Genomic DNA, 21364 nt, shown 5'->3' with positions numbered 1-21364 from the left:
TTATTAGGACTGATATTTCCCAACAGACTATGACCAAGAGCAGGGAGAAAAGATATATGAATCAAGAATTACCAACCAGCTGGCTGGGTTTACGGTAGGGCAATGACAGCAGTGAGTGCAGGGGGTTTGGGTGAGAAGACACATTTAGCTGGGATGTAGGGAGTTCCTGTTCCCGAAACGGAGGAGGGATTGTATTGAAGTAACTCTCTGGTCAATACCAATGATAAGATCTGGACAATATACAAAAACAAACTACTTCAAAGCACTTGAGAACAGCCTAAAGCAACAGAAACTGGAGGAGGCATGGTCCTTGAAAGATGGGAAGCACGCTAGAGCACTTCCCAGTTTATGGTGACACATAGGAGAATAGAACTCAAACAGAATGTAGTAGTATTGTCAGCTTGGAAGAGGGAAAGAGGTTAGAATTGAGGATGAAAACTGAAGAGGAAAATGCCAGAAAGGAGAGAACCACAGAGGGGAAGCTCCAAAATTGCTGTACAAATTCCCCCCCCCAAATCCTTAGTTAACCCCTAAATTGTATACGTGTAGATACAGACTCCAAAGAACCCAAAAGCTCCCCAAAGAAGGCAGTAAATACCTGGGAGGCAGAGAATTCAACACTGCCTAGAAGATAGAATTTGGAGTTCAAGTCCTGCCAAGTTAAAGGGGCTTAGCAAGTACTTAAGGCTTTTGATTTAATTCCAGAAAAACCATGCCTTACAAATAAGCACAGGACTAAGGGTTATACCCTAAGGATATAGGCAAAACCAAAATAAACCTATCTGAACAAAATCTAAAGACCAAGCCTCTACAAGCTCAAGTGGATACACCAGTAATTTGACTGCCTGCTAGAACAAAACATTCTTCAGAGGAAGACAATAAAATACACAGTATTTTCCATGTATCATCCAAAATGTCCAGTATACAATTAAAAACATATAGACATGTGAAGAAGCAGGAAAATATGACACACAATCAAGAGAAATAATAGTCAATAAAATCAGACCCATCGATGAATCAGATGTTGGAATTAGCAAACAAGGACTTTAAAATGGTTATTATAAATATACACAGGACTTTCAGGAAATGAAGAACGGAATAAATAAATGGATAGAGAATTTCAGAAGATAAATGGGACCTATAAAAATAAATCTAGGTAAATTCTAGGACCAAACAATAAAGTACCTGACATAAAACATATTTTGGATGAAATTAATAGCAGATAACATACTGTAGAAGAAAAGATCAGCAAACTTGAAGACAGGTAATAGAAATGATCCAAACTGAAGAACAGAGTGAAAAAAGATAAAAATGAATAAATACACGGAGCTTCAGTGACCAGTGGGACAACACCTCGTGTGTAAATGGAGTTCCAGAAGGAGACAGGAGAGAGAATTGGGCAGAAGAAACATCTGAAGGAATAATGACCCCTGCATTCCCAAATTCAGTATGCAACATTAACCCACAGACCTAAGAAGCTCAGTGAAGTCTGCATAGAGTAAACACAAAGGACGCCACATCTAGTCACACCACAGTGAAACTACTAAAAATCAAAGATAAAGAGAAACCTTAAAAGAAGTCAGAGGGAAAAAGACTTACTATGTACACAGGAACAACAACAAGGAAGAGGGCTGACTTCTGATCAGAAACAACAGTGTAGGCCAGAAGACCATGGAAAGGCATTTAAAAAGTACTAAAAGGGGAGGGGGGGGCTATTTGGGATACGTAACGCTTGAAATGCTTGTGAGACTCTGAGGTTGCAAGATACAGCAAGTTCCCCTCTCAAGCACCCCCTGTAACACACGTTATCCATGCACTCCCACACACTCCTACCACACACACAGTGTCTCAGTTCACCATCCCAACATTCTCAACAGAAAAAAGATTGTATCTGTCAGGAAGGTGATAAGGGATGAAAACATATGAAATCATTTATACAAACTGTGGGACATAGTTAAGATTCTTTGTATTCTGCCACCATGTAAATATCACACATTTTTTCATCCTGATAAAAACTCTAATAAGAAACATGAAGATTCTCTCTTCCTTAAATGCTTTCGTCACATGATGTTTTAGTCCAACAGGCTGGTGGAAAGGTGGGAATAGTGCTCCTAGAGGAGGTCAGGGGGATTCCAAGACTCAGGAGCCATCACGGTAGAAACTTGGCAAAAATGTACTGGGTAAGAATGGGGAGAAGTTTGGGAGCAGCAGCAGCACATGTTTTCTGGGCAATTCCAAATGCCGGGCATTGTGGTAAGTGCTTCAGGTGCATTACCTTAATCCTCACACACGTCTGAGGAGTATTATCATTCCTTATTTTAAAACGAGGCGACAAAGTTTGAAAGAGAATCACAAAGTTGCGAGGTTAGTCACAGACTTGGGACTGGAACCCAGGTCTGTTAGACTCTAAGCCACAGCTATTCATCTTCCCCAGTCAGCCACTGCACTGGGCTAGACAACAGAAGGGCTCTGCATGGCCAAGCCCAAGAGTGCCCCAGTGCTCAGGGAACTCACAGCCACGGAGGCCATAAAAATTACTATAGCCAACATTTATTGAGCACTTACTATGTACTAGCCATTGTGTGTTACACTTAAGGTGTCACATTTAATTTTCACAACAGCCCTATGAGGCAAATCCCTGTATCATCTCCATTTTACAGGTGAGCAAAGTGAGGCTCAGAGCTACGGTAGGACTAGAATTTGACTTCAAGGCTCAAGCTCCTCAGCAGCATACTCGACTGCCCAAGGCCACCAAAGGGACAGGGGTTATGCAAAGATGGACAGAGCAAGGCCACCCTGGTACTCCTCCCCCACTTGATGAGATCCTAGGAACTTTGAATTGTGAAAGCAAATTTGTTTTCAAGGGACATAGGCTGCATCTGTTCCAGAGGGAGGGGAAAGCCCAGGAAACTCCCCCCTCCCGCTGACCCAGTGAATCCAAATGCCTCTCTCACCCAGATGGCTGCAACCATCTCCCACCAGCTCTGGATGACTTGTCTGACACTCTCATCAAGCCAGGCTGCACTCAACCATTCCTGGGGGCTTTTAAAAGAAAAAGTCTGAACACTGCCACGGGGAAAACCTTTCAGTGGCTTCTGACCATCCTTCGGGTAAAGCCCCACCTCTCACAAGGCCTTACGTTCTGCCCTGCTCCCCTTCTCTCAGCCAAATGCACTTTTCCGCTCCTCGAAAGAACTCCTGCCACCGCTCTCGCCTCAGGGTCTGCTCCACTTCCTACTGCCGTGTAACAAACTACCACCCAAACGTCGGGGCCGAAAGCTACCATTTGCTATCGTCATGGGTTCCGCGGTCAGGAATTCGGATGTGGAACAGTGGAGTGCCTCATCTTTGCTCTTGATGTCGGGGACCTCAGCAGGAAGACTCCAGCTGGGGGTGACTCGATGGCAAGGGGAGAGGCATCTTTCCTCACATAGCTGGTTGATGCTGGCTGTCGGCCGGGGCCTCTGCGTGGCAGCTTGCGGGCAGCTGTGCTTCTCAGGCTCCAGCCCGGCTCAGGGCTCCGAAACAGAGCGTCCCAGGGAACAAGGCAGAAGCTGCACTGCCTGCTCTCTCCCAGCCTTGGGAGTCCGGTAGTGTCCCTTCCACTGCATTTTGTTGGTTACAAGCAAGTCACAAACCTATCCAGATTTAAGGGGAGAGGGCAGAGGCCGGACCCCTCAATGGGAGGAGTGTCAAGGTCTCACTGTGGACCGGGAAATTATCGTTGGGGTCATCTCTTTGGAAAAGCAATCCACCACTCAGTCTTTACACGCTATTGTCTCCGCCCAGACCACCATCCCCCTGCAGCCTCACCACCCCTCGTTCTTACCAGTGTCCAGGTTTCAGCGGAAGCACTGCTTTGTCAGGGAGCCTGGCTTGATTGCCCTGCCCAGGCTCAATCAGGCCTCCGGCTTAGATACTTACTTAGCACCCAGAACTTCTCATGTGCCCCAGTCTGTCTGTCTGTCTCCCCTCCTGAATGCAAGCTTGCCACGGTTCCACCACCAATGGCCTGATCCCGGCCCCTCCGGGCCGCTCCAGGCCTTCTGGAGACTCCATAGAATGGATGGGCATCTTCACCCCCACAGTAGATGTGGGGAGGTTTCTGTCCAGCCCAGCTGTCTGGCTAATGTTGTGGCCTCTAACATACTGGGGTCTTTGGGCAAAGACCTGCCTTCTAAAACGGGATGGGACTGGCAAATGGAAAATGGAGAGTGTCTGAGTACGCTGAAGGAAGCTGAGGCAAGAAGAAAAATGTGTCCCCTGCAAGTACAGAAGTGGCAGTCCTTGGGAGAGGAGGGCCACGATGCACCCACCTGCCCAGGGACCGAGAACTTGATACACTGCGCTTAGGAGTGGGGAGAACCCCATTACAATCTCTCTCAATTTGTACCCAAACATCAGTACCACCACCATCATCATCATCACCAATTTTTTTTTTAAGGAAAGAAGAGTCACCACGGATATTTCACATGGCTGTTGCCCAGGCAGAGTGGCACACTTGTGCCTGGTGGCCCCCTTGCCAGTATCTGCCCTCCCTCCTGGAGGAGAGCTCACTCTGTGGGTCCAGTGCCATCTTCCCCTTTCTTGCTAGGACTCTATAAGCACTCACAAGCTCTGCCTTGATGACAGGACTGTGTGGAGGACTCTGATGGTCCCCCATTAGTTCTTCCTTGAAGATCCTGATTGGGGGATGGGTCACAGCAACCCCTGGCCCACCTGACCCCGGAGTCTGAGTTCAGTCCACTGAGTCGTCCTTGCCCTGGACCAAGCCCCTTCCTGAGTGACCTCACAAAATCCTCACCTTGAGGTAAATTACTAGTATTTGCTCATTTACTGATGCGTGAATGGGATGCCCAGAGACGTGACTTAATCAGGACCACTCAGGTGGGAAGTGACAGCATTTCTCCAGGGCTGCCTCCACCCCCAGCTGTGGTATTTCCAGGCCCTCGGTTCCTGCAGCCCGCTAACTTTCACAGCACAGATGCTACTGGCTTCTGTGCAGACAGCATCGGGCTCCTTCCCCCAGGGTTCAGAGATGCAATGAAGCCTCCGGAAGGCCATCTGCAGGGGGCTGCCCTGCCTGCCCACCTGGGGCTGTGCTGGGGGAGGACCCAGCGCCCTGCAGTTTGTGCATTGTTGCCTGCACAGCTGGAGCAGAGCTCAACCCATTACCTGAGTCAGAGGGGAAGCCATCTGCTTTGCAGAGCAAACCGGGAGCTGCCTGGGGTTTGGGGAGCGGGCGGGCCAGGGAGCAGAGCTGGGCCAGGCTGCTCGTGCCAAGGAAGGAGGGGGCTGCCAAAGCGGGCTGGGGCGGGAGGGGCCAGGCCAGCTGGGGCCGGAGCTAGTGTGACATCACCGGGCGGCCCGCCTCTGTCTGGGGCTGAGGGGAGGCCCGGAGCCTTTCTGGGGCCTGGGGGATCCTCTTGCATTGGTGGGTGGAGAGAAGTGCCTGCAGCCAACCAGGGTCAGGCTGTGCTCACAGTTTCCTCCGGGCGGCATGTAAAGGCTCCACAAAGGAGTTGGGAGTTCAAATGAGGCTGCAGCAGACGGCCTGAGGACCGACCGGAGCCCTGAGCTGTGTCTCCTGAGTCTGGACCTGCGGAGCATGGTCCTGAGGCAGCCGCGGCCCTGACCACAGGAGAAGGCAGGTTGTGAGCAGCCCGCAGGTCCCCTGGCCAGCCCCCGCCCCAGCCCGGCCGAGCTGTGAGGCACGGGGCTGTGCAGGCGGAGCAGAGCCAGCAGAGGCCAGTGAGGCAGGGCTGCTTGGTGGCCCAGCCAGCCTGCGACTCAAGGACCCCTCCTGGAGGCCATGGACAGGCTGCCTCTCTGACGCCAGGGGAAGCATGTGAGGAGCTGCCCCAGAAGCCAAGCAGGAGGGAAGAGGTAAGGGGCCAGCTGGGTGGCACCGAGGGACGGGGGAGAGGCAGCAACTGGCCCAAGACCCCTGACCTCTCCAGCTGGGGGGGTGGTGGGTGCAGCTGGATCCCAGAGGGGGTCACTCCTGCTTTCACTTGGAGCCAAACAAGGCATGTGTCGGGGCAGGACCTGTGGATGCTTGGGCGAAGGGTGGTGTTGTGGGCGTGAGGCTATGGGATGGGGTTCCGAGGCTTCATCAGGAAGCCCACTTTCTTCCTCACACAAAAACCCTCTGGGTGATGGCAGTGGCTCCTGGGCCCGCTCAGAGCTGGGTGTGTGCACGAGTGTGTGCTGTGTGTAGGTGTGTGCGTGAGGGGCTGGCAGACAGCAGGGGTGCCTGAGCATTTGGGAAGCTGTTTTGAAGTTTTAGGTTCCTCTGCACTCTGGCTAGGGAGCATATCCAAGCAAAAGCAAAAGCAAACGCTGTCCTGTGGGAGCCGGGAGCCCTCGTTCAGAAAGTTCCCTGGAGCTGAGCAGCTGGTGCCCACACCCTCAGCTGGGGAGGAGAGAGGCAAAGGGCTCTAGCGCTGGGAGAATTTTGTGCCACTGTGACTCAGGGCAAAGTGCTGCCCTGGTTTTCTCTGCATGTCCGAGGACGCCTGGTCCCTCCTCACACTGGATGGTACCCCAGGTATGCCGATCTCCCATACGCTGGATGTGGCTGGGAAAGAGGAGGACTGGCACTGGAGAGGGGGCACAGTGCAGGCTCCACATTCTGAGTCCCTTGAAAGCACTCAGCATTAGATAACATTTCGAAACAAATTCTTCCCCGATCCTTCCCTTCTCCTTCTGTGATATGTATGTCACGGGTCAGCTGTGGGATTACAAGAGCTCCCAGAGTCCAGTTCGGTTACTTAGGAAAGGATCCCCTTTCATTGGGCTCTAAGGAAAGTTGAGAATGCCACTTCCGAGGCTGGCCCACGCTCCCCACATGTACTTTTCCAAATTGAGGCAGAGAAAGGTAGTGCTTATGAGCTAAGTTCAAATCCTAGCTCTTCCACTCATGAGCCAACTGACTCTGGCAGGACACTTAGCCTCTCCAAGCCTCAGTCCCCTGTCCTGTGAAATGGGATGGCAGCAGTGCCCATCTCTTAGTAACAGCTGATACTTATAGTGTACTTATCCTGATCCAACCTGTAGAATCCTCACAACCCCCCAATAACCTAAGTACTGCCCAATTTTACAGGTAGGAAACAGGCACAGAGGGTAAGTGATATGCCAAGGCCACATGGATAGCAAGTGCCAGCCTCGTGACTCAAACCCAGCACTCTAAACCACATTCCCTGCTTTCTAGCAGGGCCACACATGGTCATGCCTGGGAAGGCCTTAGCACAGTGCCTGGTGACAATCTGATTCACAGACAGGAAAGAGGAGAGACCCACATTCTCTCTGTCTTGACCCATCCTGCTAGGGTGTCAGAACATCCACAAGGTCACCCACCTGGGGGTCCTCCCAGGAGTCTGAGGGAGGCTTAATGTCTGGGGTGACCTGCAGCATGTCTGGGTCCTAGAAGTCCACACTAAGGAAGAGTGCAGACGCAATGACAAAAGGAACCCACACCCACATGGGCATTACTTGTCTGCCCGTTGGTCTCCCCACCAGAACCATGGTGGGTGAGGAAAGTGAGCTACCTCTGTGCTGCAGGAGGTCTACGAAGCAAGAGGACCAGTGCCAGGCCTGTCCTGGGGCTGCAGAAGAAGAGGCACAGACCCCTGCCCCAAACCCCACCCCTATCACCAAGTCTGCTACATGGTGGCCAAGTCGGATGGATCTGACACCAGCCAACACTGGTACATCTTAGCCCAAGAGAGTAGCTTCTCTCCTAGGGCCCCAGAGGTCTCGGTGGGCTCCTGAACTCCTGGAAGCATGTTGAGAAGCTGATGTTAAATATTTGCTTTTCTAACACTAGGCCTCTGGGGCTGCAGCAGCTCCAGCCTAGAGCCATGGTGGCTCACTGTGCTCTCTGAGAAGCCCAGGCCAAGCAGAGGCTCTGACCAACTTCACAGGGCTGGCTAAAAAAGAAGGATTAATTATTACTCAATAAAGGCAGTCGTGGTGGAGCAAATAAAAATGGGTGAAGCACAGAGCAGGGTGGGGTGAGGTGGGGGGTGGGGTGGGGTAATGCACGGTATTGCTGCAAGCTCATGGGCAGAATTGAGCCACTCCTCCATCCACAATGATTTATTAAGAACCCACCAAAGCCTAGGAAGCAGTTCTACTTTTAGCATCCCGTTTTACAGGTGAGAAAACAAAGGCTCAGAGAGGGTAACTTGCCCAAGATCACACAGTTGATTATGCAGAACTTGCTCCCTGCTCAGTCTGGCTCCAAAGTCCACACCTCTCCCTACTCTACTGCCCTGTTCAAGTTGTCTTGACTTTTCTTTTCCTGACCCTGTCACTGGGCCCCTGCCCGTGGCCCCCAGCAGCCACATCTGTTTTCATCGCTGTCCTAGAGAATGCTGCACCACCCCATTTGAAAACCACATGCTTCCCCGATTCGGATGCATCGCTTGCTTGTCATAGAAGCCCACCTCTGAGACACAGTAGGCGTTATTGCCACCACTCTTACAGATGAGCCTCAGCACAGCCACGCAGCGTGCCTGTGGTAACGAGTCAGCGAGAGATGGAACTGGATTCCGAACCAGGCTGTCTGGCTTCAGAAACTCCCGCACCTGGTGCTCTGCGCTGCTGTCCCCCAGGGTCAGCGCCACAGAACTCTGGCACCAGCTCAGTGGGGCAGAGCCCTGTGTTTCCTGCACTCCCACCTGGAGACCCCAGGGCTGCTGAAGCGAGGAGCAGGTCCTTGCGGTCTACACTGGGCCATACCTGAGCAATTCTTCAGAAGCCATCAGGGAGAGGCACTGGTAGCTACATTAGAACAAACATAACAGCAGCCCTGCCCAAGGCAGGTACACTCAGCTCCGGCCTCTCTCTTAAGCACAGATCATTTCATCTGAAATGCTCTCGACTGACAGCAGTTGGATAGGGGAGGGGCTCTGTTTCTTGCACCCCACAGCCCAGGGGGAGGAGGTAGAAGGTGAAGCTAACAATCACACAAACACACAACAGCAGGAGACTTGCAAAGGGGAAGCATGTGGTGCTAAGAGGGTCCTGCAAGATGGGCGGTGCTGTCCCCACTTTACAGAAGAGAAAACTAAGGCTCAGAGGGTGCAGCACCTCTGCCCAGGTCTCTCCACTAGTGGGCCAAAAAGCAGGGATTCAAACCCAGATCTGGGCTCATTCTACTCCATCCCGCTCCATCTTGGACAAACACACTGTGGAAATCTCAAGAATGAATCAATTCATTGAATAGCATTTCTTTTCTGTGAATTTATATAAAACACCCCAAATAGAAGGGTTATTCAGCCACTGGCAGCTTGGAGTTTGTGGTGATAGGTCACATCAGAACCTTATTCTGACAGCAGTTTCTATGACAGAACCGTAATTCCCTCACTCTGACTGCAAGCCATATGACTGATTTAATATCGGGGTGGGGGGACATCGTAAGCATTACATTGTAATGTTGTAAAACATTATAAAATTGTAAACAATTGCAATGTCCCGTTACATGTATATATCACTGTAAGACATTCTGATGACAGAAATGTTCACGTGTGGGGGGTGGGGAAGGAAGGGGCAGGCAGGCCTCTTACAATCGAGCTATTGTGTTAGGTCTATTCTCTGGTGAAACCAGCCTGTGTGGGGCCAACAGCCCCCAAGCCTCAGCCGTGCCCTGCTGCCTAGCCCTCCAGAAAGGCAGGCCCAGGATCACCTCGGAAAAGATCAGCATGAACTCTGTTCTTATCTCCAAGAGATGCCTGAGGACCCACCCAGCTCCAGGAATGCCTAAACTCCTGCTCGAGGTGGTCCCACTCCAAACTCCTTAAAGGAAAGGCTGTATCTCTCAGTCCCTGCTGAACCTCCAGTACCGACTCTGCTTGCAGCCAGGCAGAAAAAGGTATCTGTGGAGCAAGTGAGTGAGGAAGGAAGGAAGGAAGGAAGGAAGGAAGGAAGGAAGGAAGGAAGGAAGGAAGGAAGGAAGGAAGGAAGGAAGGAAGGAAGGAAGGGAGGAAGGAAGGAAGGAGGAAGGAGGGAAGGGGAAGGAAGGAAGGAAGGACGGAAGGAGGGAAGGAAGGAAGGAAGGAAGGAAGGAAGGAAGGAAGGAGGGAAGGAGGGAAGGAAGGAAGGAAGGAAGGAAGGAAGGAAGGAAGGAAGGAAGGAAGGAAGGAAGGAAGGGAGGAAGGAAGGAAGGAAGGAAGGAGGGAAGGAGGGAAGGAAGGAGGGAAGGAAGGAGGGAAGGAGGGAAGGAAGGAGGGAAGGAAGGAGGGAAGGAAGGAAGGAAGGAAGGAAGGAAGGAAGGAAGGAAGGGAGGAAGGAAGGAAGGAAGGAAGGAGGGAAGGAGGGAAGGAAGGAGGGAAGGAAGGAAGGAAGGAAGGGAGGAAGGAAGGAAGGAAGGAAGGAGGGAAGGAGGGAAGGAAGGAAGGGAGGAAGGAAGGAAGGAAGGAAGGAGGGAAGGAGGGAAGGAAGGAGGGAAGGAAGGAGGGAAGGAAGGAAGGAAGGAAGGAAGGAAGGGAGGAAGGAAGGAAGGAAGGAAGGGAGGAAGGAAGGAGGGAAGGAGGGAAGGAAGGAGGGAAGGAAGGAGGGAAGGAAGGAAGGAAGGAGGGAGGGAGGGAGGGAGGGAGGGAGGGAGGGAGGGAGGGAGGGAGGGAGGGAAGGAGGGAAGGAAGGAAGGAAGGAAGGAAGGAAGGAAGGAAGGAAGGAAGGAAGGAAGGAAGGAGGGAAGGAAGGAGGGAAGGAAGGAAGGAAGGAAGGAAGGAAGGAGGGAGGGAAGGAAGGAGGGAAGGAAGGAAGGAAGGAAGGAGGGAGGGAAGGAGGGAGGGAGGGAAGGAAGGAAGGAAGGAAGGAGGGAAGGAAGGAAGGAAGGAGGGAAGGAAGGAGGGAAGGAGGGAAGGAGGGAAGGAAGGAAGGAGGGAAGGAAGGAAGGAAGGAAGGAAGGAAGGAAGGAAGGAAGGAAGGAAGGAAGGAGGGAAGGAAGGAGGGAAGGAAGGAGGAAGCCTCAGACCAAGGCAAACAAGCCTCTCAAGGCCAGGTGCCACACCATTCCCCTCTGTGTTTTCCAGGCAAGGTCTCCGGGGATGCCTCCTCTCCCACCTTGTGCTCCCTGTGACTGCCACCCCGGCTGATTAACTGCCACTACAGCCCCCTGAGCGGCCCTACCAGGGAGGGCAATGATCACTGCATTACAAATGCCTGCTCTCTGTCACCTACTATTGTGGGCCCATGGAGCGCATGGGCCGTCCCTGTTCTTGCTCTCTCTCCAATCCCCAGCGCAGCGGCTGGCACAGGGGAAATGCTCAGGAAATACGTTCAATGAAGAAAATCCTCGAATTCCTATTTAGTAGCCCAGGTGCCATCCTGGCTATTGGGAAGTCAGAAGGGGAATCGTCCTGACCTTGCTTTTAAGGAGTTCACAGTCTGGGGGTAGACACCCAGATGAGCACAAGCTGTGTCCTGGGTGCTGTGATGGAAGGAGCCACAGCTGCTCCTGGGAGCTGGAGGCTTCGCAGAGGTGGACTTCTGAGGTCCACTTAGAAAGCGAGACGGCAGGCAGGACTTGGGGGAAGTGCTGAGGCAAAAAGAACGGCGTGTGAAGGGCAGGGAGGCATGACAACACAGGCTGCTTTTTTAAGTAGGACACTGACGAGACCAGATTTAAGTTTTAGAAAGTTGGGCCTGGAGCTGTGACATCTCAAAGCAGGGAGGCTGGTTAGGACTGTGTGGATAAGCTGGCTCTGGAGTAAGCAGGTTCCAGGCCCAGCTCTACCACTTGGTAGCTCTGTGGCCTTGGGCAAATGACTTCATCATTACCTCTGTCTCCTCAACTATGAAAGGGGCACAAGCATAGCCTCTGCTTTACAGAGCTGCTGCGATCAGTGACATGGGCACAAAAGTACTTGTCCCAGTGCTCAAAGGATAAGCCCGTGCCAACAGGCTGCAGTGGCCCTGGTGCCAACCACTTAGCCTGGCCCAGAAGAACAGCTCAGGCAAGGTCTGGTTTTCCAGGGAAGCTGTGTGGGGTGGCAGTGCCCATCCAGTCCCAGGCCTTCCCCTCTCCTCTGAGGTTCCCCCAGTTCCAGGGCTCCAGAGCACATCAGGCCCCACTGGAAATGTAGCGGCCAACTCAGAAGCCGGGCTCCGAAATGGCTTCTGCAGACTCTCCCGCCTCTGCTCTGCTGGCTGAGGCTCCTGGCACCGAGGACTCAGTGCATTGGCTTTGGGGGAATCTCAAAATGGTTCCCAAGTAATGTACCACGAAAAAGTAACAGCAGCATCCTTGTCCCCCTGGCAAAGGCAACCAGCTCCCCACTGCCTAACCACAGCCCCTCTTACCCTATGATCTCACAGTGTGACCACAGCCCGCCTCCTCCATGAACTCAGCCCTTCCCTGGAGCCAGCAACTCCCCGGGGCAGGAGCACTAGAGCCCAGGGCATCAGGCAGAGTGGATCCCCCAGAGGCCTTCTTCCAGGCAAATCTGTCTGACCCTACACTACCTGCTTCTCTGGCTCACGCCTGTGTTCCCGTCACCACGACAGGGCTGGACCCAGGCTGTAGTCACACACAGTGGCTGGGAAAGCTGCAGGGATCGGCAATGGAAGGCTGGGTGGATGGACAAACAGTTTGTTGAAGGTCTGATGAGAGTTGAGCTGGCAGGGTCTGGGGACTGGCTCCAGACTCCCTGGGTGCCCACATGGTCTGTTGGGGGGGAATGATTCACAGGAGCCCAGGCTGGGAGGGGATGGCAGTTGGAGATGTGGCTGATCTTTCCCTGGCCTCCCGGCTGGCAGTGAATCACCTAAGACAATGAAGCACAGCCTCTCCTCCAGGCTTTCTAAGGTGAGGGTGCCACTGCTCATCCTAGATGACCATTTTGGGGTCTCACCAGTTGGATGATCAGAAGCTCTTTCTAATACCTAACAAAACTCACCCTTGTGCTGACCTGAAAGCCCTTCCCTGGAGCCAGCAACTCCCCGGGGCAGGACCACTCATTCAGTCAGCAGTGACTAATACGTAATCTGCATCCCGGCCAGTAAACAGAAAGACAGACTGGCTGGGGAGACGATACTGATGAAAGTAAGGGCATGGACCTCATAGTCGACAGCTGAACCCCAGTCCTGGTGTCTACTCCAAGTAACCTTAGGCAAGTGACCTCACCTTTATGAACCTCAGTTTTCCTCTACTGCAAAGGAGACCATATAACTTGTTACCCAATCAGGGCACTTTTAAGAGTAATAGGGGTGCTATTAAATAATTACATAAGACAGCACAGCTCAGCTGGGCTGACCAGGACTCATGGTCCCCTATTCATAGGGTGTCAATGCCAATGAGACAGAGTACAGCTAGGCAAACAGTAAGTTGGCAGCTGTTATTATCTACACTATTGGTCAGCTGGGCCCTCTTGGGCCTTAGCTTTTGGAATTTTCCCTTGTCTGGATTCCTCTCACATCCTGGATTGCCGATGGGTTTGGGTACCAGCCCACTGGCTTGCCATACATCTCAACCAGCTTTAGTAGGGAAAACTGTCAACTCTGAAGTTTGGATTTTCTCTTGTCTATCCGGATGTTGACTTAACAATCTTGATTGGCGCTCAGGTCTGTCAGACTCACTCAAACACAGCTCAGGTTCCTGGCTTCCCAGATCCCAAACATCAGGGGCACCCTTCAGGCCAGGCGGCAGTTCCAGATCCCTACGCTGCCCCGGCAGAGGCCTTCCTCTCAGGCCTCCTGTGGTGCCTTGGGCCTGGACCCTTGACACCAGCCCTTCACCTGCCATCACAGAACAGTGGGGCAAGGCTGACTGCGGAGGGAGAGGGGTTCTGTGAGCCCTTCAGACTAGTGATGATTCCATTCTGAGATCGGGATCTTATTTAGAGGTTTCCCTGGGTCAGCAGTCCTGGGGATCTCAAGATCTCCCCCTGTTCTCCTGTTCTCCCCCTGCCTGGGGTGGGGTCAGAGAGCAATCTTTTCTGAGTTGCCTGTGACTTCAGCACTTTTGTTTCTATACGTTCAGTGTGGTATACTTTGGAGTTCTGTTACTGGCTCTCCCACTTAGTAGCACTCTGCCTGGTGACTGGGCAAAATGACTCATGGTCTTTGAATCTCAATAGTTTACTCACCTGCTGTTAGTCTTAAAAGCATTTTTGTGGGAATTAGAAGATTGCTGCAATATAAATATACAAAACTCCAAAGATGACGAATGTGAGTTGTGTTCCTTGGAGTTGCCTAGTGCACAACTCGGGCCATATGCACGGGAGCCCTGAAAGAACAGGGCTTCCCTCCCGAGCTGTGGGGAAGATTGGAGTAGTGTAGGGGTGAGCAAAGGTACATTTACAGTTGTGAGGACACGAAACAGAGTTCATAAAGCCACTGTAATAATCATAACCTGAGTGTCTTTTCCATATAAGCAACTGTGAACCTACTTTTGCCCACCCCTGCATATAAAGTGCTTGGGTGAAAATTAGCTGCACTATTACTTTTAGTACCTGAACTTTCCTCATTCCTAACCTTTGGGGTGAGAACTCACCAGAATACCCCAGGCCAGCAGCTTCTGCCACAGGGTAGAACACACAGCTCTGTCTTACAAAAACAATTCTTCCCACAAAGTGGCCCCTCTCCTGGACCACCGTGCTGTGGAGCTGAGAGGGACGCGGACACACGCTGCGTGGCCCACCGCGCCAGGCCACGCAGGGATGCTCACTGGAGGCCGGGAAGGACCCAAGGCCCAGGGAGGCTGCCTCCCAGTGCACAGAGGCCGTCACGTGGCTGTCACACCAGCCCCACTTCCGGGGAGGGAAACCCGTGCATAATGGAAACTCTTCACAATACAATGTGGAAAAGCCATTTGAAGAATCGCTTTTATTTTCCGATCGGAGCCAAGGAAAGTAGCTGGGCTTGCTTTTCTTTGTTGTCACAGGAAGAAGCCGAGGAGCCCTGACTGGAATCGAGCTCCTCCCCAGGTCTAAGATGGCTGGGATGCTGGGGTCGGTATTTCTCTGGGGATGCAATTAGTTGAATAAGTATCAGGAGAGCAAAAGTAAACAAATTTGTGACTGCCCAGTAAGAACTGCCAAACTAGCAAAAAACAGAGGAGGGGGGTTGGAATCTTTAAGGAAAATAAATGACTCCAAGGCTGAGGGCAACACAGACAGCATGGCCCTCGGAGTCAGGCTGACCTGAGCGCTGGGTACCAGTGCTCCTGGGAGTCACTCAGCCTGTCTGGTTCCTGTGTCCCTGTTGCTAACAACCTCCCTGGACTTCCTGGAACAATGTATGTCAGGCGCCCAGCACAGCCCCTTGTTCCTTCCCTTCCATCTTATAACCCGAGCAGCTCAGGTCACTCTTGCCAAACCCAGACTCCAAGGAAATGTAACAGTAAGACCCAGAACCGGCAGTTTCACAACTGGTCCCACTGCACACAGGTGACCTCGAGCAAGACAACTTTTTGAGCTCCAGTTTCCTCACCCTCTAAACGGCATGGTACTAACCAGCTCTGAGTGTTGCAATGATTACGTGAGATAGTGTGTATGATAGGGTGTTAGTGAACCTGAACACCTGTACGGGTGTAACTGTCAGGTTTGGCTCACTTTTTAATTGAAGAATCTCAAGAAATGCTCTTTATAGAGAGCACAGTCTGAGATGGCATTTGCAGGACTCCTCCTTCCCCACTTGTAGCCAAAGCTGGATGACATGCTAGGGACCCCAAGACAGCCAGGATTTCAGCCCAGGCAGCAGACTGCTTCAGGCTGGGAGGTGAGGCCACGCAGACCTGCTGCTCAGAGAGCAGCTTCGTGAGACAGAGCAAGTCCCTCCTCATGAAATAGGATCATTAGTTCTGGCATCTCCTTGGGGTGAGGGGAGGGTTCAAGGAGATGGTAAGAGTGCTGGACACATGGCCTATGTGTGGCCAGTCCCGTCCGCCCCCCCCCCCCCCCCCCCCCCGTCAGCCAGCTTTGTTACCCTGGTTCTAATGCCACGATCTCATTATTCCATCTCTAGTTTTAGAAGCACTCCCATGTCCCAGTGCACAAGGGGGGTTGGATCCCCTCGTTTCACAGAGGAGGCTCAGCCTTCAGGATCTCAAGTCCAGGGGCACAAAACTTTGCCCAGGAAGCGATGAGAGCCCACGCTTGGGGGGAACAGAGCTCAGGGATAAGCAGTGTGCCCCCCTGCCTGGTCTTGAGGCCTGCCTGGGAAGGTTTGGAAGTCAACCCTTCCCTGCACTCAAGCTGCCTCCCTGGGCCTCTGGCAGTTCCCTGGCCATGGCGGAGGCCCATGCTCAGTAGGGGCACAGAGAGGTGTCTGTCACCAGCTGCGTGGGCAGGTGAGCAGCCCTGGAAGGCAGCGGCAGGCCCACCCTAGCCGGGAGGGTGACTCCTCCCCATTGTTCTGGGCCGGGCGTGGCTGCCAGCACGGGAGCTGCCAAAGAGTGTTGGAAACCAGGCAAACACTCACAAACTCAGCCCGTTTCCACTAACGTCACTGCAGCCCTACCTCGTAGCCCAGCCCACACGAGAGGCTCCCAGACACCTTTCTATGCCTGGCCTGAGAGGCCTGAGCTGGCCACTGGAATTATGCCTGGACTTTGTCATTCAAGTAGAGAACAGCTCAGCCGGGCCCTGGGAGCAGGCCATCTGTTTGTAACTGCCCACAGGCTGTCACAGGTGGAGCCTGGACCCAGGCTGCTCACCAGAAAAGCCCCAAAGGGGCTCCGGGAAGGCAAAAACCTTCAGGTACTGTGTTGTGGTTATTTTAGCATAAATTAATGTGAAATTAGGAAGTGGTGATGCTAATATTTTTTTACTACTAAAATCCAGATTAAGTACATTTCTGTGTAGTCATTAGGAGTTTGAAGGTTTGTGGATGGAAAAGGGCCCATATACTGAACCTGATGAGCTCAGGTTGCCTGCACAGTGGCCTCACAAACTCAGACACTGAAAGTAACCACAAAGAATGGTCTGAACATAAAATTCCTAACTAAAAGCAAGCTTTACCTTAAGTGAGTCGGTCTATTGCCTCTTTGCAACTAAGATAACGCCTTTGAAATGTACAGTAATCTCCTTTTCAGACCCCTCAAGGCACAAACCTGGGCTGAGGCCATAGGACCCTTGGCTATCTCGTCCCCCACATGCCATCTCTCTGTGCTGTGAATGTTTATTAACTGTCCTGTACCCACCAACGTAGAAGAAGTAGGTGTCTCTCTATTTTGCCCTTTTATCCAAACCTGAGATGCCCCCTTTGCTGTCTCCCTCCTCCTTAATCTACCACAATGGATTTCATTAACTCTCCTTATGTCTCATGTATAAAATAAACCACCAAACTGCCATTCTCCCGAGCATTTTCTCCATCCCCTGAGATCTTGCTTCTCAGCAATTGTTGTCAGTTTGGCAACTTATAAAAATTCTCTACAGGTCTTGACGTTTCTTAGATCGACAGCTCTGAGTACATCAAACCAGGGCTGAGTCCTGGTTCTGCCAGGCCAGTGTGATCTTAGGCAAGTCACTTAGCCTCTCTGAGTCTCGGCTTCCTCACCTGTAAAATGAATATAACAATAGTACCAACCTTAAAAAGACATTGTGAGAATTGGATAAAATAGAAAACACGTGCAAAATGTATCATGCAGGGTCAGGTACCTAGTGGGCACTTTTCATGGGTGTTATGAAAGTTATGAATAAATATAATAAATGGCTTTCTGTGTAGCTCCCTCCCCACCAGGCAGTCACTTCCCTGCCCACTTGCATGTCCCCACCACAGCACTCCACTGCCTGCAGCTGCTGATGGGCGTGTCTTTTCTTTCAGTCCACAAATACTTATTGCGCTCCTAGTATTCCAGGCCACGAGCTATGAGAATGGAGCAGTGACCAAAACAGACACCTCCCCTCCCCCCCAACAGAGCTTACATTCATAGGAGTAGGGTAGGAGACACTCACTATATGTCTGATAGTGATGAGGACATCTGAGGGGAAAGGTGGTGAGATCACAGTTTTAAGTAAGCAGGGAAAGCCTCACCTGGAAGGTGATATTTCAGCAAAGACCTGAAAGAAGCAAAGTAGCGAGCAATGAGGAAAGTGTTGCAGACAGGGAACAGCAGGTGCAAAGGCCCTGAGTCATAAGTGTGCTTGGGGAGCTTGAGGAACATCCAGGAGGACTGCAGCTGGAGCAGCGTGAGTGAGGATGGGAGGAGTCAGAGATGAGGTCAGGGAGGAAGCGGGGCGAAATCAGGAGGGCCCTAGAGACCGAGACGAGAGCAGCCACGAGAGGCTTTTGAGTAGAAGAGTGACCCAATCTTACTTTTTTAGAAGGATCACTCTGGCTGCTGGGATGAGGACAGGCCATGGTGGGCAAGTGAAGGAGCAGGGAGGCCAGTTAGGTTGGAGTGAGAGGTGGAGGTGGGCTGTGCCAGGCACAGGAGAGGTGGGAGAGCAGTAGGATTCAGGGAATATTTCCAGGATACTGCTAGTATAATGTGGTGGTGAATTATATGTGGGGTATGAGAGAAAGAAAGGATGACTTCAAGGATGCTCAGGCTATTGGCCTGAGCAACCAGGAGAATGGAGTTGCCATTTACCAACATAGGAAAGACGGGTGAACAGGCTGGGGTGGAGCTATGGGGAACACCAGGAGTTCACTTCTGGATACGTTAGTTCGAGGTGCCTAGCAGAGAGTCAAGTGGGAATGTGAGTCTTATTTGGATATATGACTCTGGAGTCAAAGGGTGAGGTCTAGGCTGGAGAAATAAATGTGGGCATAACAATCGACGCTTGAAGGTAATTAGAGCCACAAGCCTGGATGAGACCACCACGGGTAGGGTAGGGAGGGGCCCAAGCTCAGCCCCAGCACAGGAGCAGGAGGTGAAGCAGCAAAGAGGAGGCATCCAGTGAGGTGGGAGGAGAGCGGTGCTCGGGGAAGGAGCCGAGAAGGGAGTGAGCGCCACGTCCCATGGCGCTCAGAGGTGAAGTATTAATGAGGACCGAGAACTGGGCATTTGGTGTGGCCAGTGAGGCCCCTGGTGATCCTGTGTAGAGCATGTGGAGTGGGGGGGCAGACCTGACGGGAGGAAGTTCACGAAAGAACAGGGAGAGAGGGGCTCTCTGGAAAGACTGAGTACAGGAAACTGTATGAAGGGCTTTGCTAAAAAGGGGAGCGGAGAAATGGAACAGTGGCTGGAGAGGGGATGTGAGGTCAAGAGAGGGTACTCTTTAAGTTGAGGGAAACAGCATGATTGTTGGAAAAATGTGGTCATATGGGAGAAACGGGGGAAAGCTCCTGGGGCAATGTCCTCGAGTACACAAGAGGAGGGATCCGCGCATGTCTGTCCCCTCCCTCTTGGCCTGACTCCTAACTCATCCCCAGGGGTCAGCATATAGGTCACTTTCTCAGGGAAGCTTTCCTGACCCCTCCAATAAGGTCAGCTCCCCAATACGCTCTTTCAGGGCAGACGCTACCTCCCTTCCCGGCACTTACGAGACTGTGACGTGGCGGGTAACCCCGCGAGGGCGGCGGGAGGCTCGGTCCTGCTGGCAGTGGTGTCTCCAGCGGCCGCCACACTGACTGGCACACCACAGATGTTCAGTGGATGTCAGGGGAAGGTATGAACGGTCCAAGGGTAGAACTGAAACAACTCCGAAAGACACATGCCTGTTTGCTGCTCCCGCCTGGTTCAATCATGTTGCAGTGACTGGGACCCATGCGGTGACGGGCTGTGGCAAATATTTGGATCTCTAGGAGCTCGGCTGTTTGTTCCTGTTTGGGCTCCGCAGTCTGGCTAACCCACAGACGAAGGCCACGGGACTGGACACATCCTTCCATTCACACTGTCCGCTAGAAACTGAACACATTCCATACTGTAGCTAGCAATTCACTCCTTTAACAAATACTTGCTGAAAGCTCACGTAGTGCCGCAGGTCGGGACACGGGCCTGAATCGGACACAGTGCCTGCCCTCGTGAAACACGGAGTCCAGCAGAAGGCATCGCAAAGAATTCCAGTTCCTCAAAACTGTGATCATGTAGAAGGGGAAAGCCCAGGGGGTTATGACCACGTAGAATGGGGAGGCTTACTGGTCTGAGGAGTATGAGGCAGAGGAGAAGGCGCTAGGACAGCCCTCCTCCACCTCCCTCCCGGCTCCAAGCTGCCCTCATGAGGCTCTCGGGCTGTGGGCACTGGAGCCAGGCCCCGGAGCAGCAGGGCTGTGGCCTCCTGCCTTCAGGCGCCCCGGTCTCCTCCATTTTCCTTTCTATCTCTGCTGGGGCCCGCCTGTCTCCTGCTGCTGCTTCCAGAAGGGCTACCTCCTGGAGCTGCGTTTTTGGAAAGATCAGCCTGGTGAGAAGGCTGAGCTCATTTATGGCACAGGCCACTGGCAGTGACAGGACTGTTACTGAGTCTCCCCTTCTGTTTACTTTCAGGTTTTCATAGGCTCTGTTCGCAAAGAAAAACCACCATTTTGCAAGGACCATGAGGGCGCTGTGTGTGACGTGCTGGTGGCTGGGACTGCTGGCTGCCTCGGGAGCTGCCACCGGCCAGAAGGATGGTTTGGAGGGCACTGAGGAGGGCTCACCGAGCGAGTTCATTTACCTGAACAGGTACAAGCGGGCTGGTGAGTCCCCGGACAAGTGCACCTACACCTTCATCGTGCCTCAGCAACGGGTCACAGGTGCCATCTGTGTCAACTCCAAGGAGCCCGAGGTGCTCCTGGAGAACCGTGTGCACAAGCAGGAGCTGGAGCTGCTCAACAACGAGCTGCTCAAGCAGAAGAGGCAGATTGAGACACTGCAGCAGCTGGTGGAGGTGGACGGTGGCATCGTGAGCGAGGTGAAGCTGCTGCGCAAGGAGAGCCGCAACATGAACTCGCGGGTCACGCAGCTCTACATGCAGCTCCTACATGAGATCATCCGCAAGCGGGACAACGCACTGGAGCTCTCCCAGCTGGAGAACCGGATCCTTAACCAGACGGCCGACATGCTGCAGCTGGCCAGCAAATACAAGGACCTAGAGCACAAGTACCAGCACCTGGCCACGCTGGCCCACAACCAATCGGAGATAATCGCACAGCTTGAGGAGCACTGCCAGCGGGTGCCCGCAGCCAGACCTATGCCCCAGCCGCCCCCTGCCACTCCGCCCCAGATCTACCAGCCGTCCCCCTACAACCGCATCATCAATCAGTTCTCCACCAATGAGATCCAGAGTGATCAGAACCTGAAGGTGCTGCCGCCCCCCCTGCCCACCATGCCCACCCTCACCAACCTCCCATCCTCCACAGACAAGCCATCGGGTAAGTGCCTTCCGGCAGCCTGCTCCATCCGGGCCTCAGAGCCTGGCACCAGGCTTCCCTTGGCTGTGGCCAAGAGTTGGAGAAAAGCCTCAGCAGTTTGAAGCTGGGCCAACAGACCAGC

General features: G+C 52.7%; 2 protein-coding genes across 3 annotated transcripts in view; one reads left to right on the top strand and one right to left on the bottom strand.

Annotated features, from left to right (window-relative positions):
- RALGPS1 (Ral GEF with PH domain and SH3 binding motif 1) overlaps positions 1-21364 on the bottom strand; it is a 193442-nt gene that overhangs the window by 64073 nt on the left and 108005 nt on the right. The gene's annotated exons all lie outside the window — the stretch shown is intronic.
- ANGPTL2 (angiopoietin like 2) overlaps positions 5471-21364 on the top strand; it is a 35458-nt gene continuing 19564 nt past the window's right edge. Inside the window, exons 1-2 of the mRNA XM_016210987.2 lie at positions 5471-5886; positions 20378-21243. Of these exons, the coding sequence (XP_016066473.1) occupies positions 20427-21243 (817 nt within the window). The 5' untranslated portion in view covers positions 5471-5886; positions 20378-20426. The remainder of the gene's footprint in view (positions 5887-20377; positions 21244-21364) is intronic.

The sequence above is a fragment of the Miniopterus natalensis genome, chromosome 12 (assembly GCF_054644295.1).
Source record: "Miniopterus natalensis isolate mMinNat1 chromosome 12, mMinNat1.hap1, whole genome shotgun sequence".
NCBI classification, from domain to species: domain Eukaryota; kingdom Metazoa; phylum Chordata; class Mammalia; order Chiroptera; family Miniopteridae; genus Miniopterus; species Miniopterus natalensis.
Note: the sequence above shows the minus strand (reverse complement) of the source record. Positions and strands in the feature narration are given on the sequence as shown.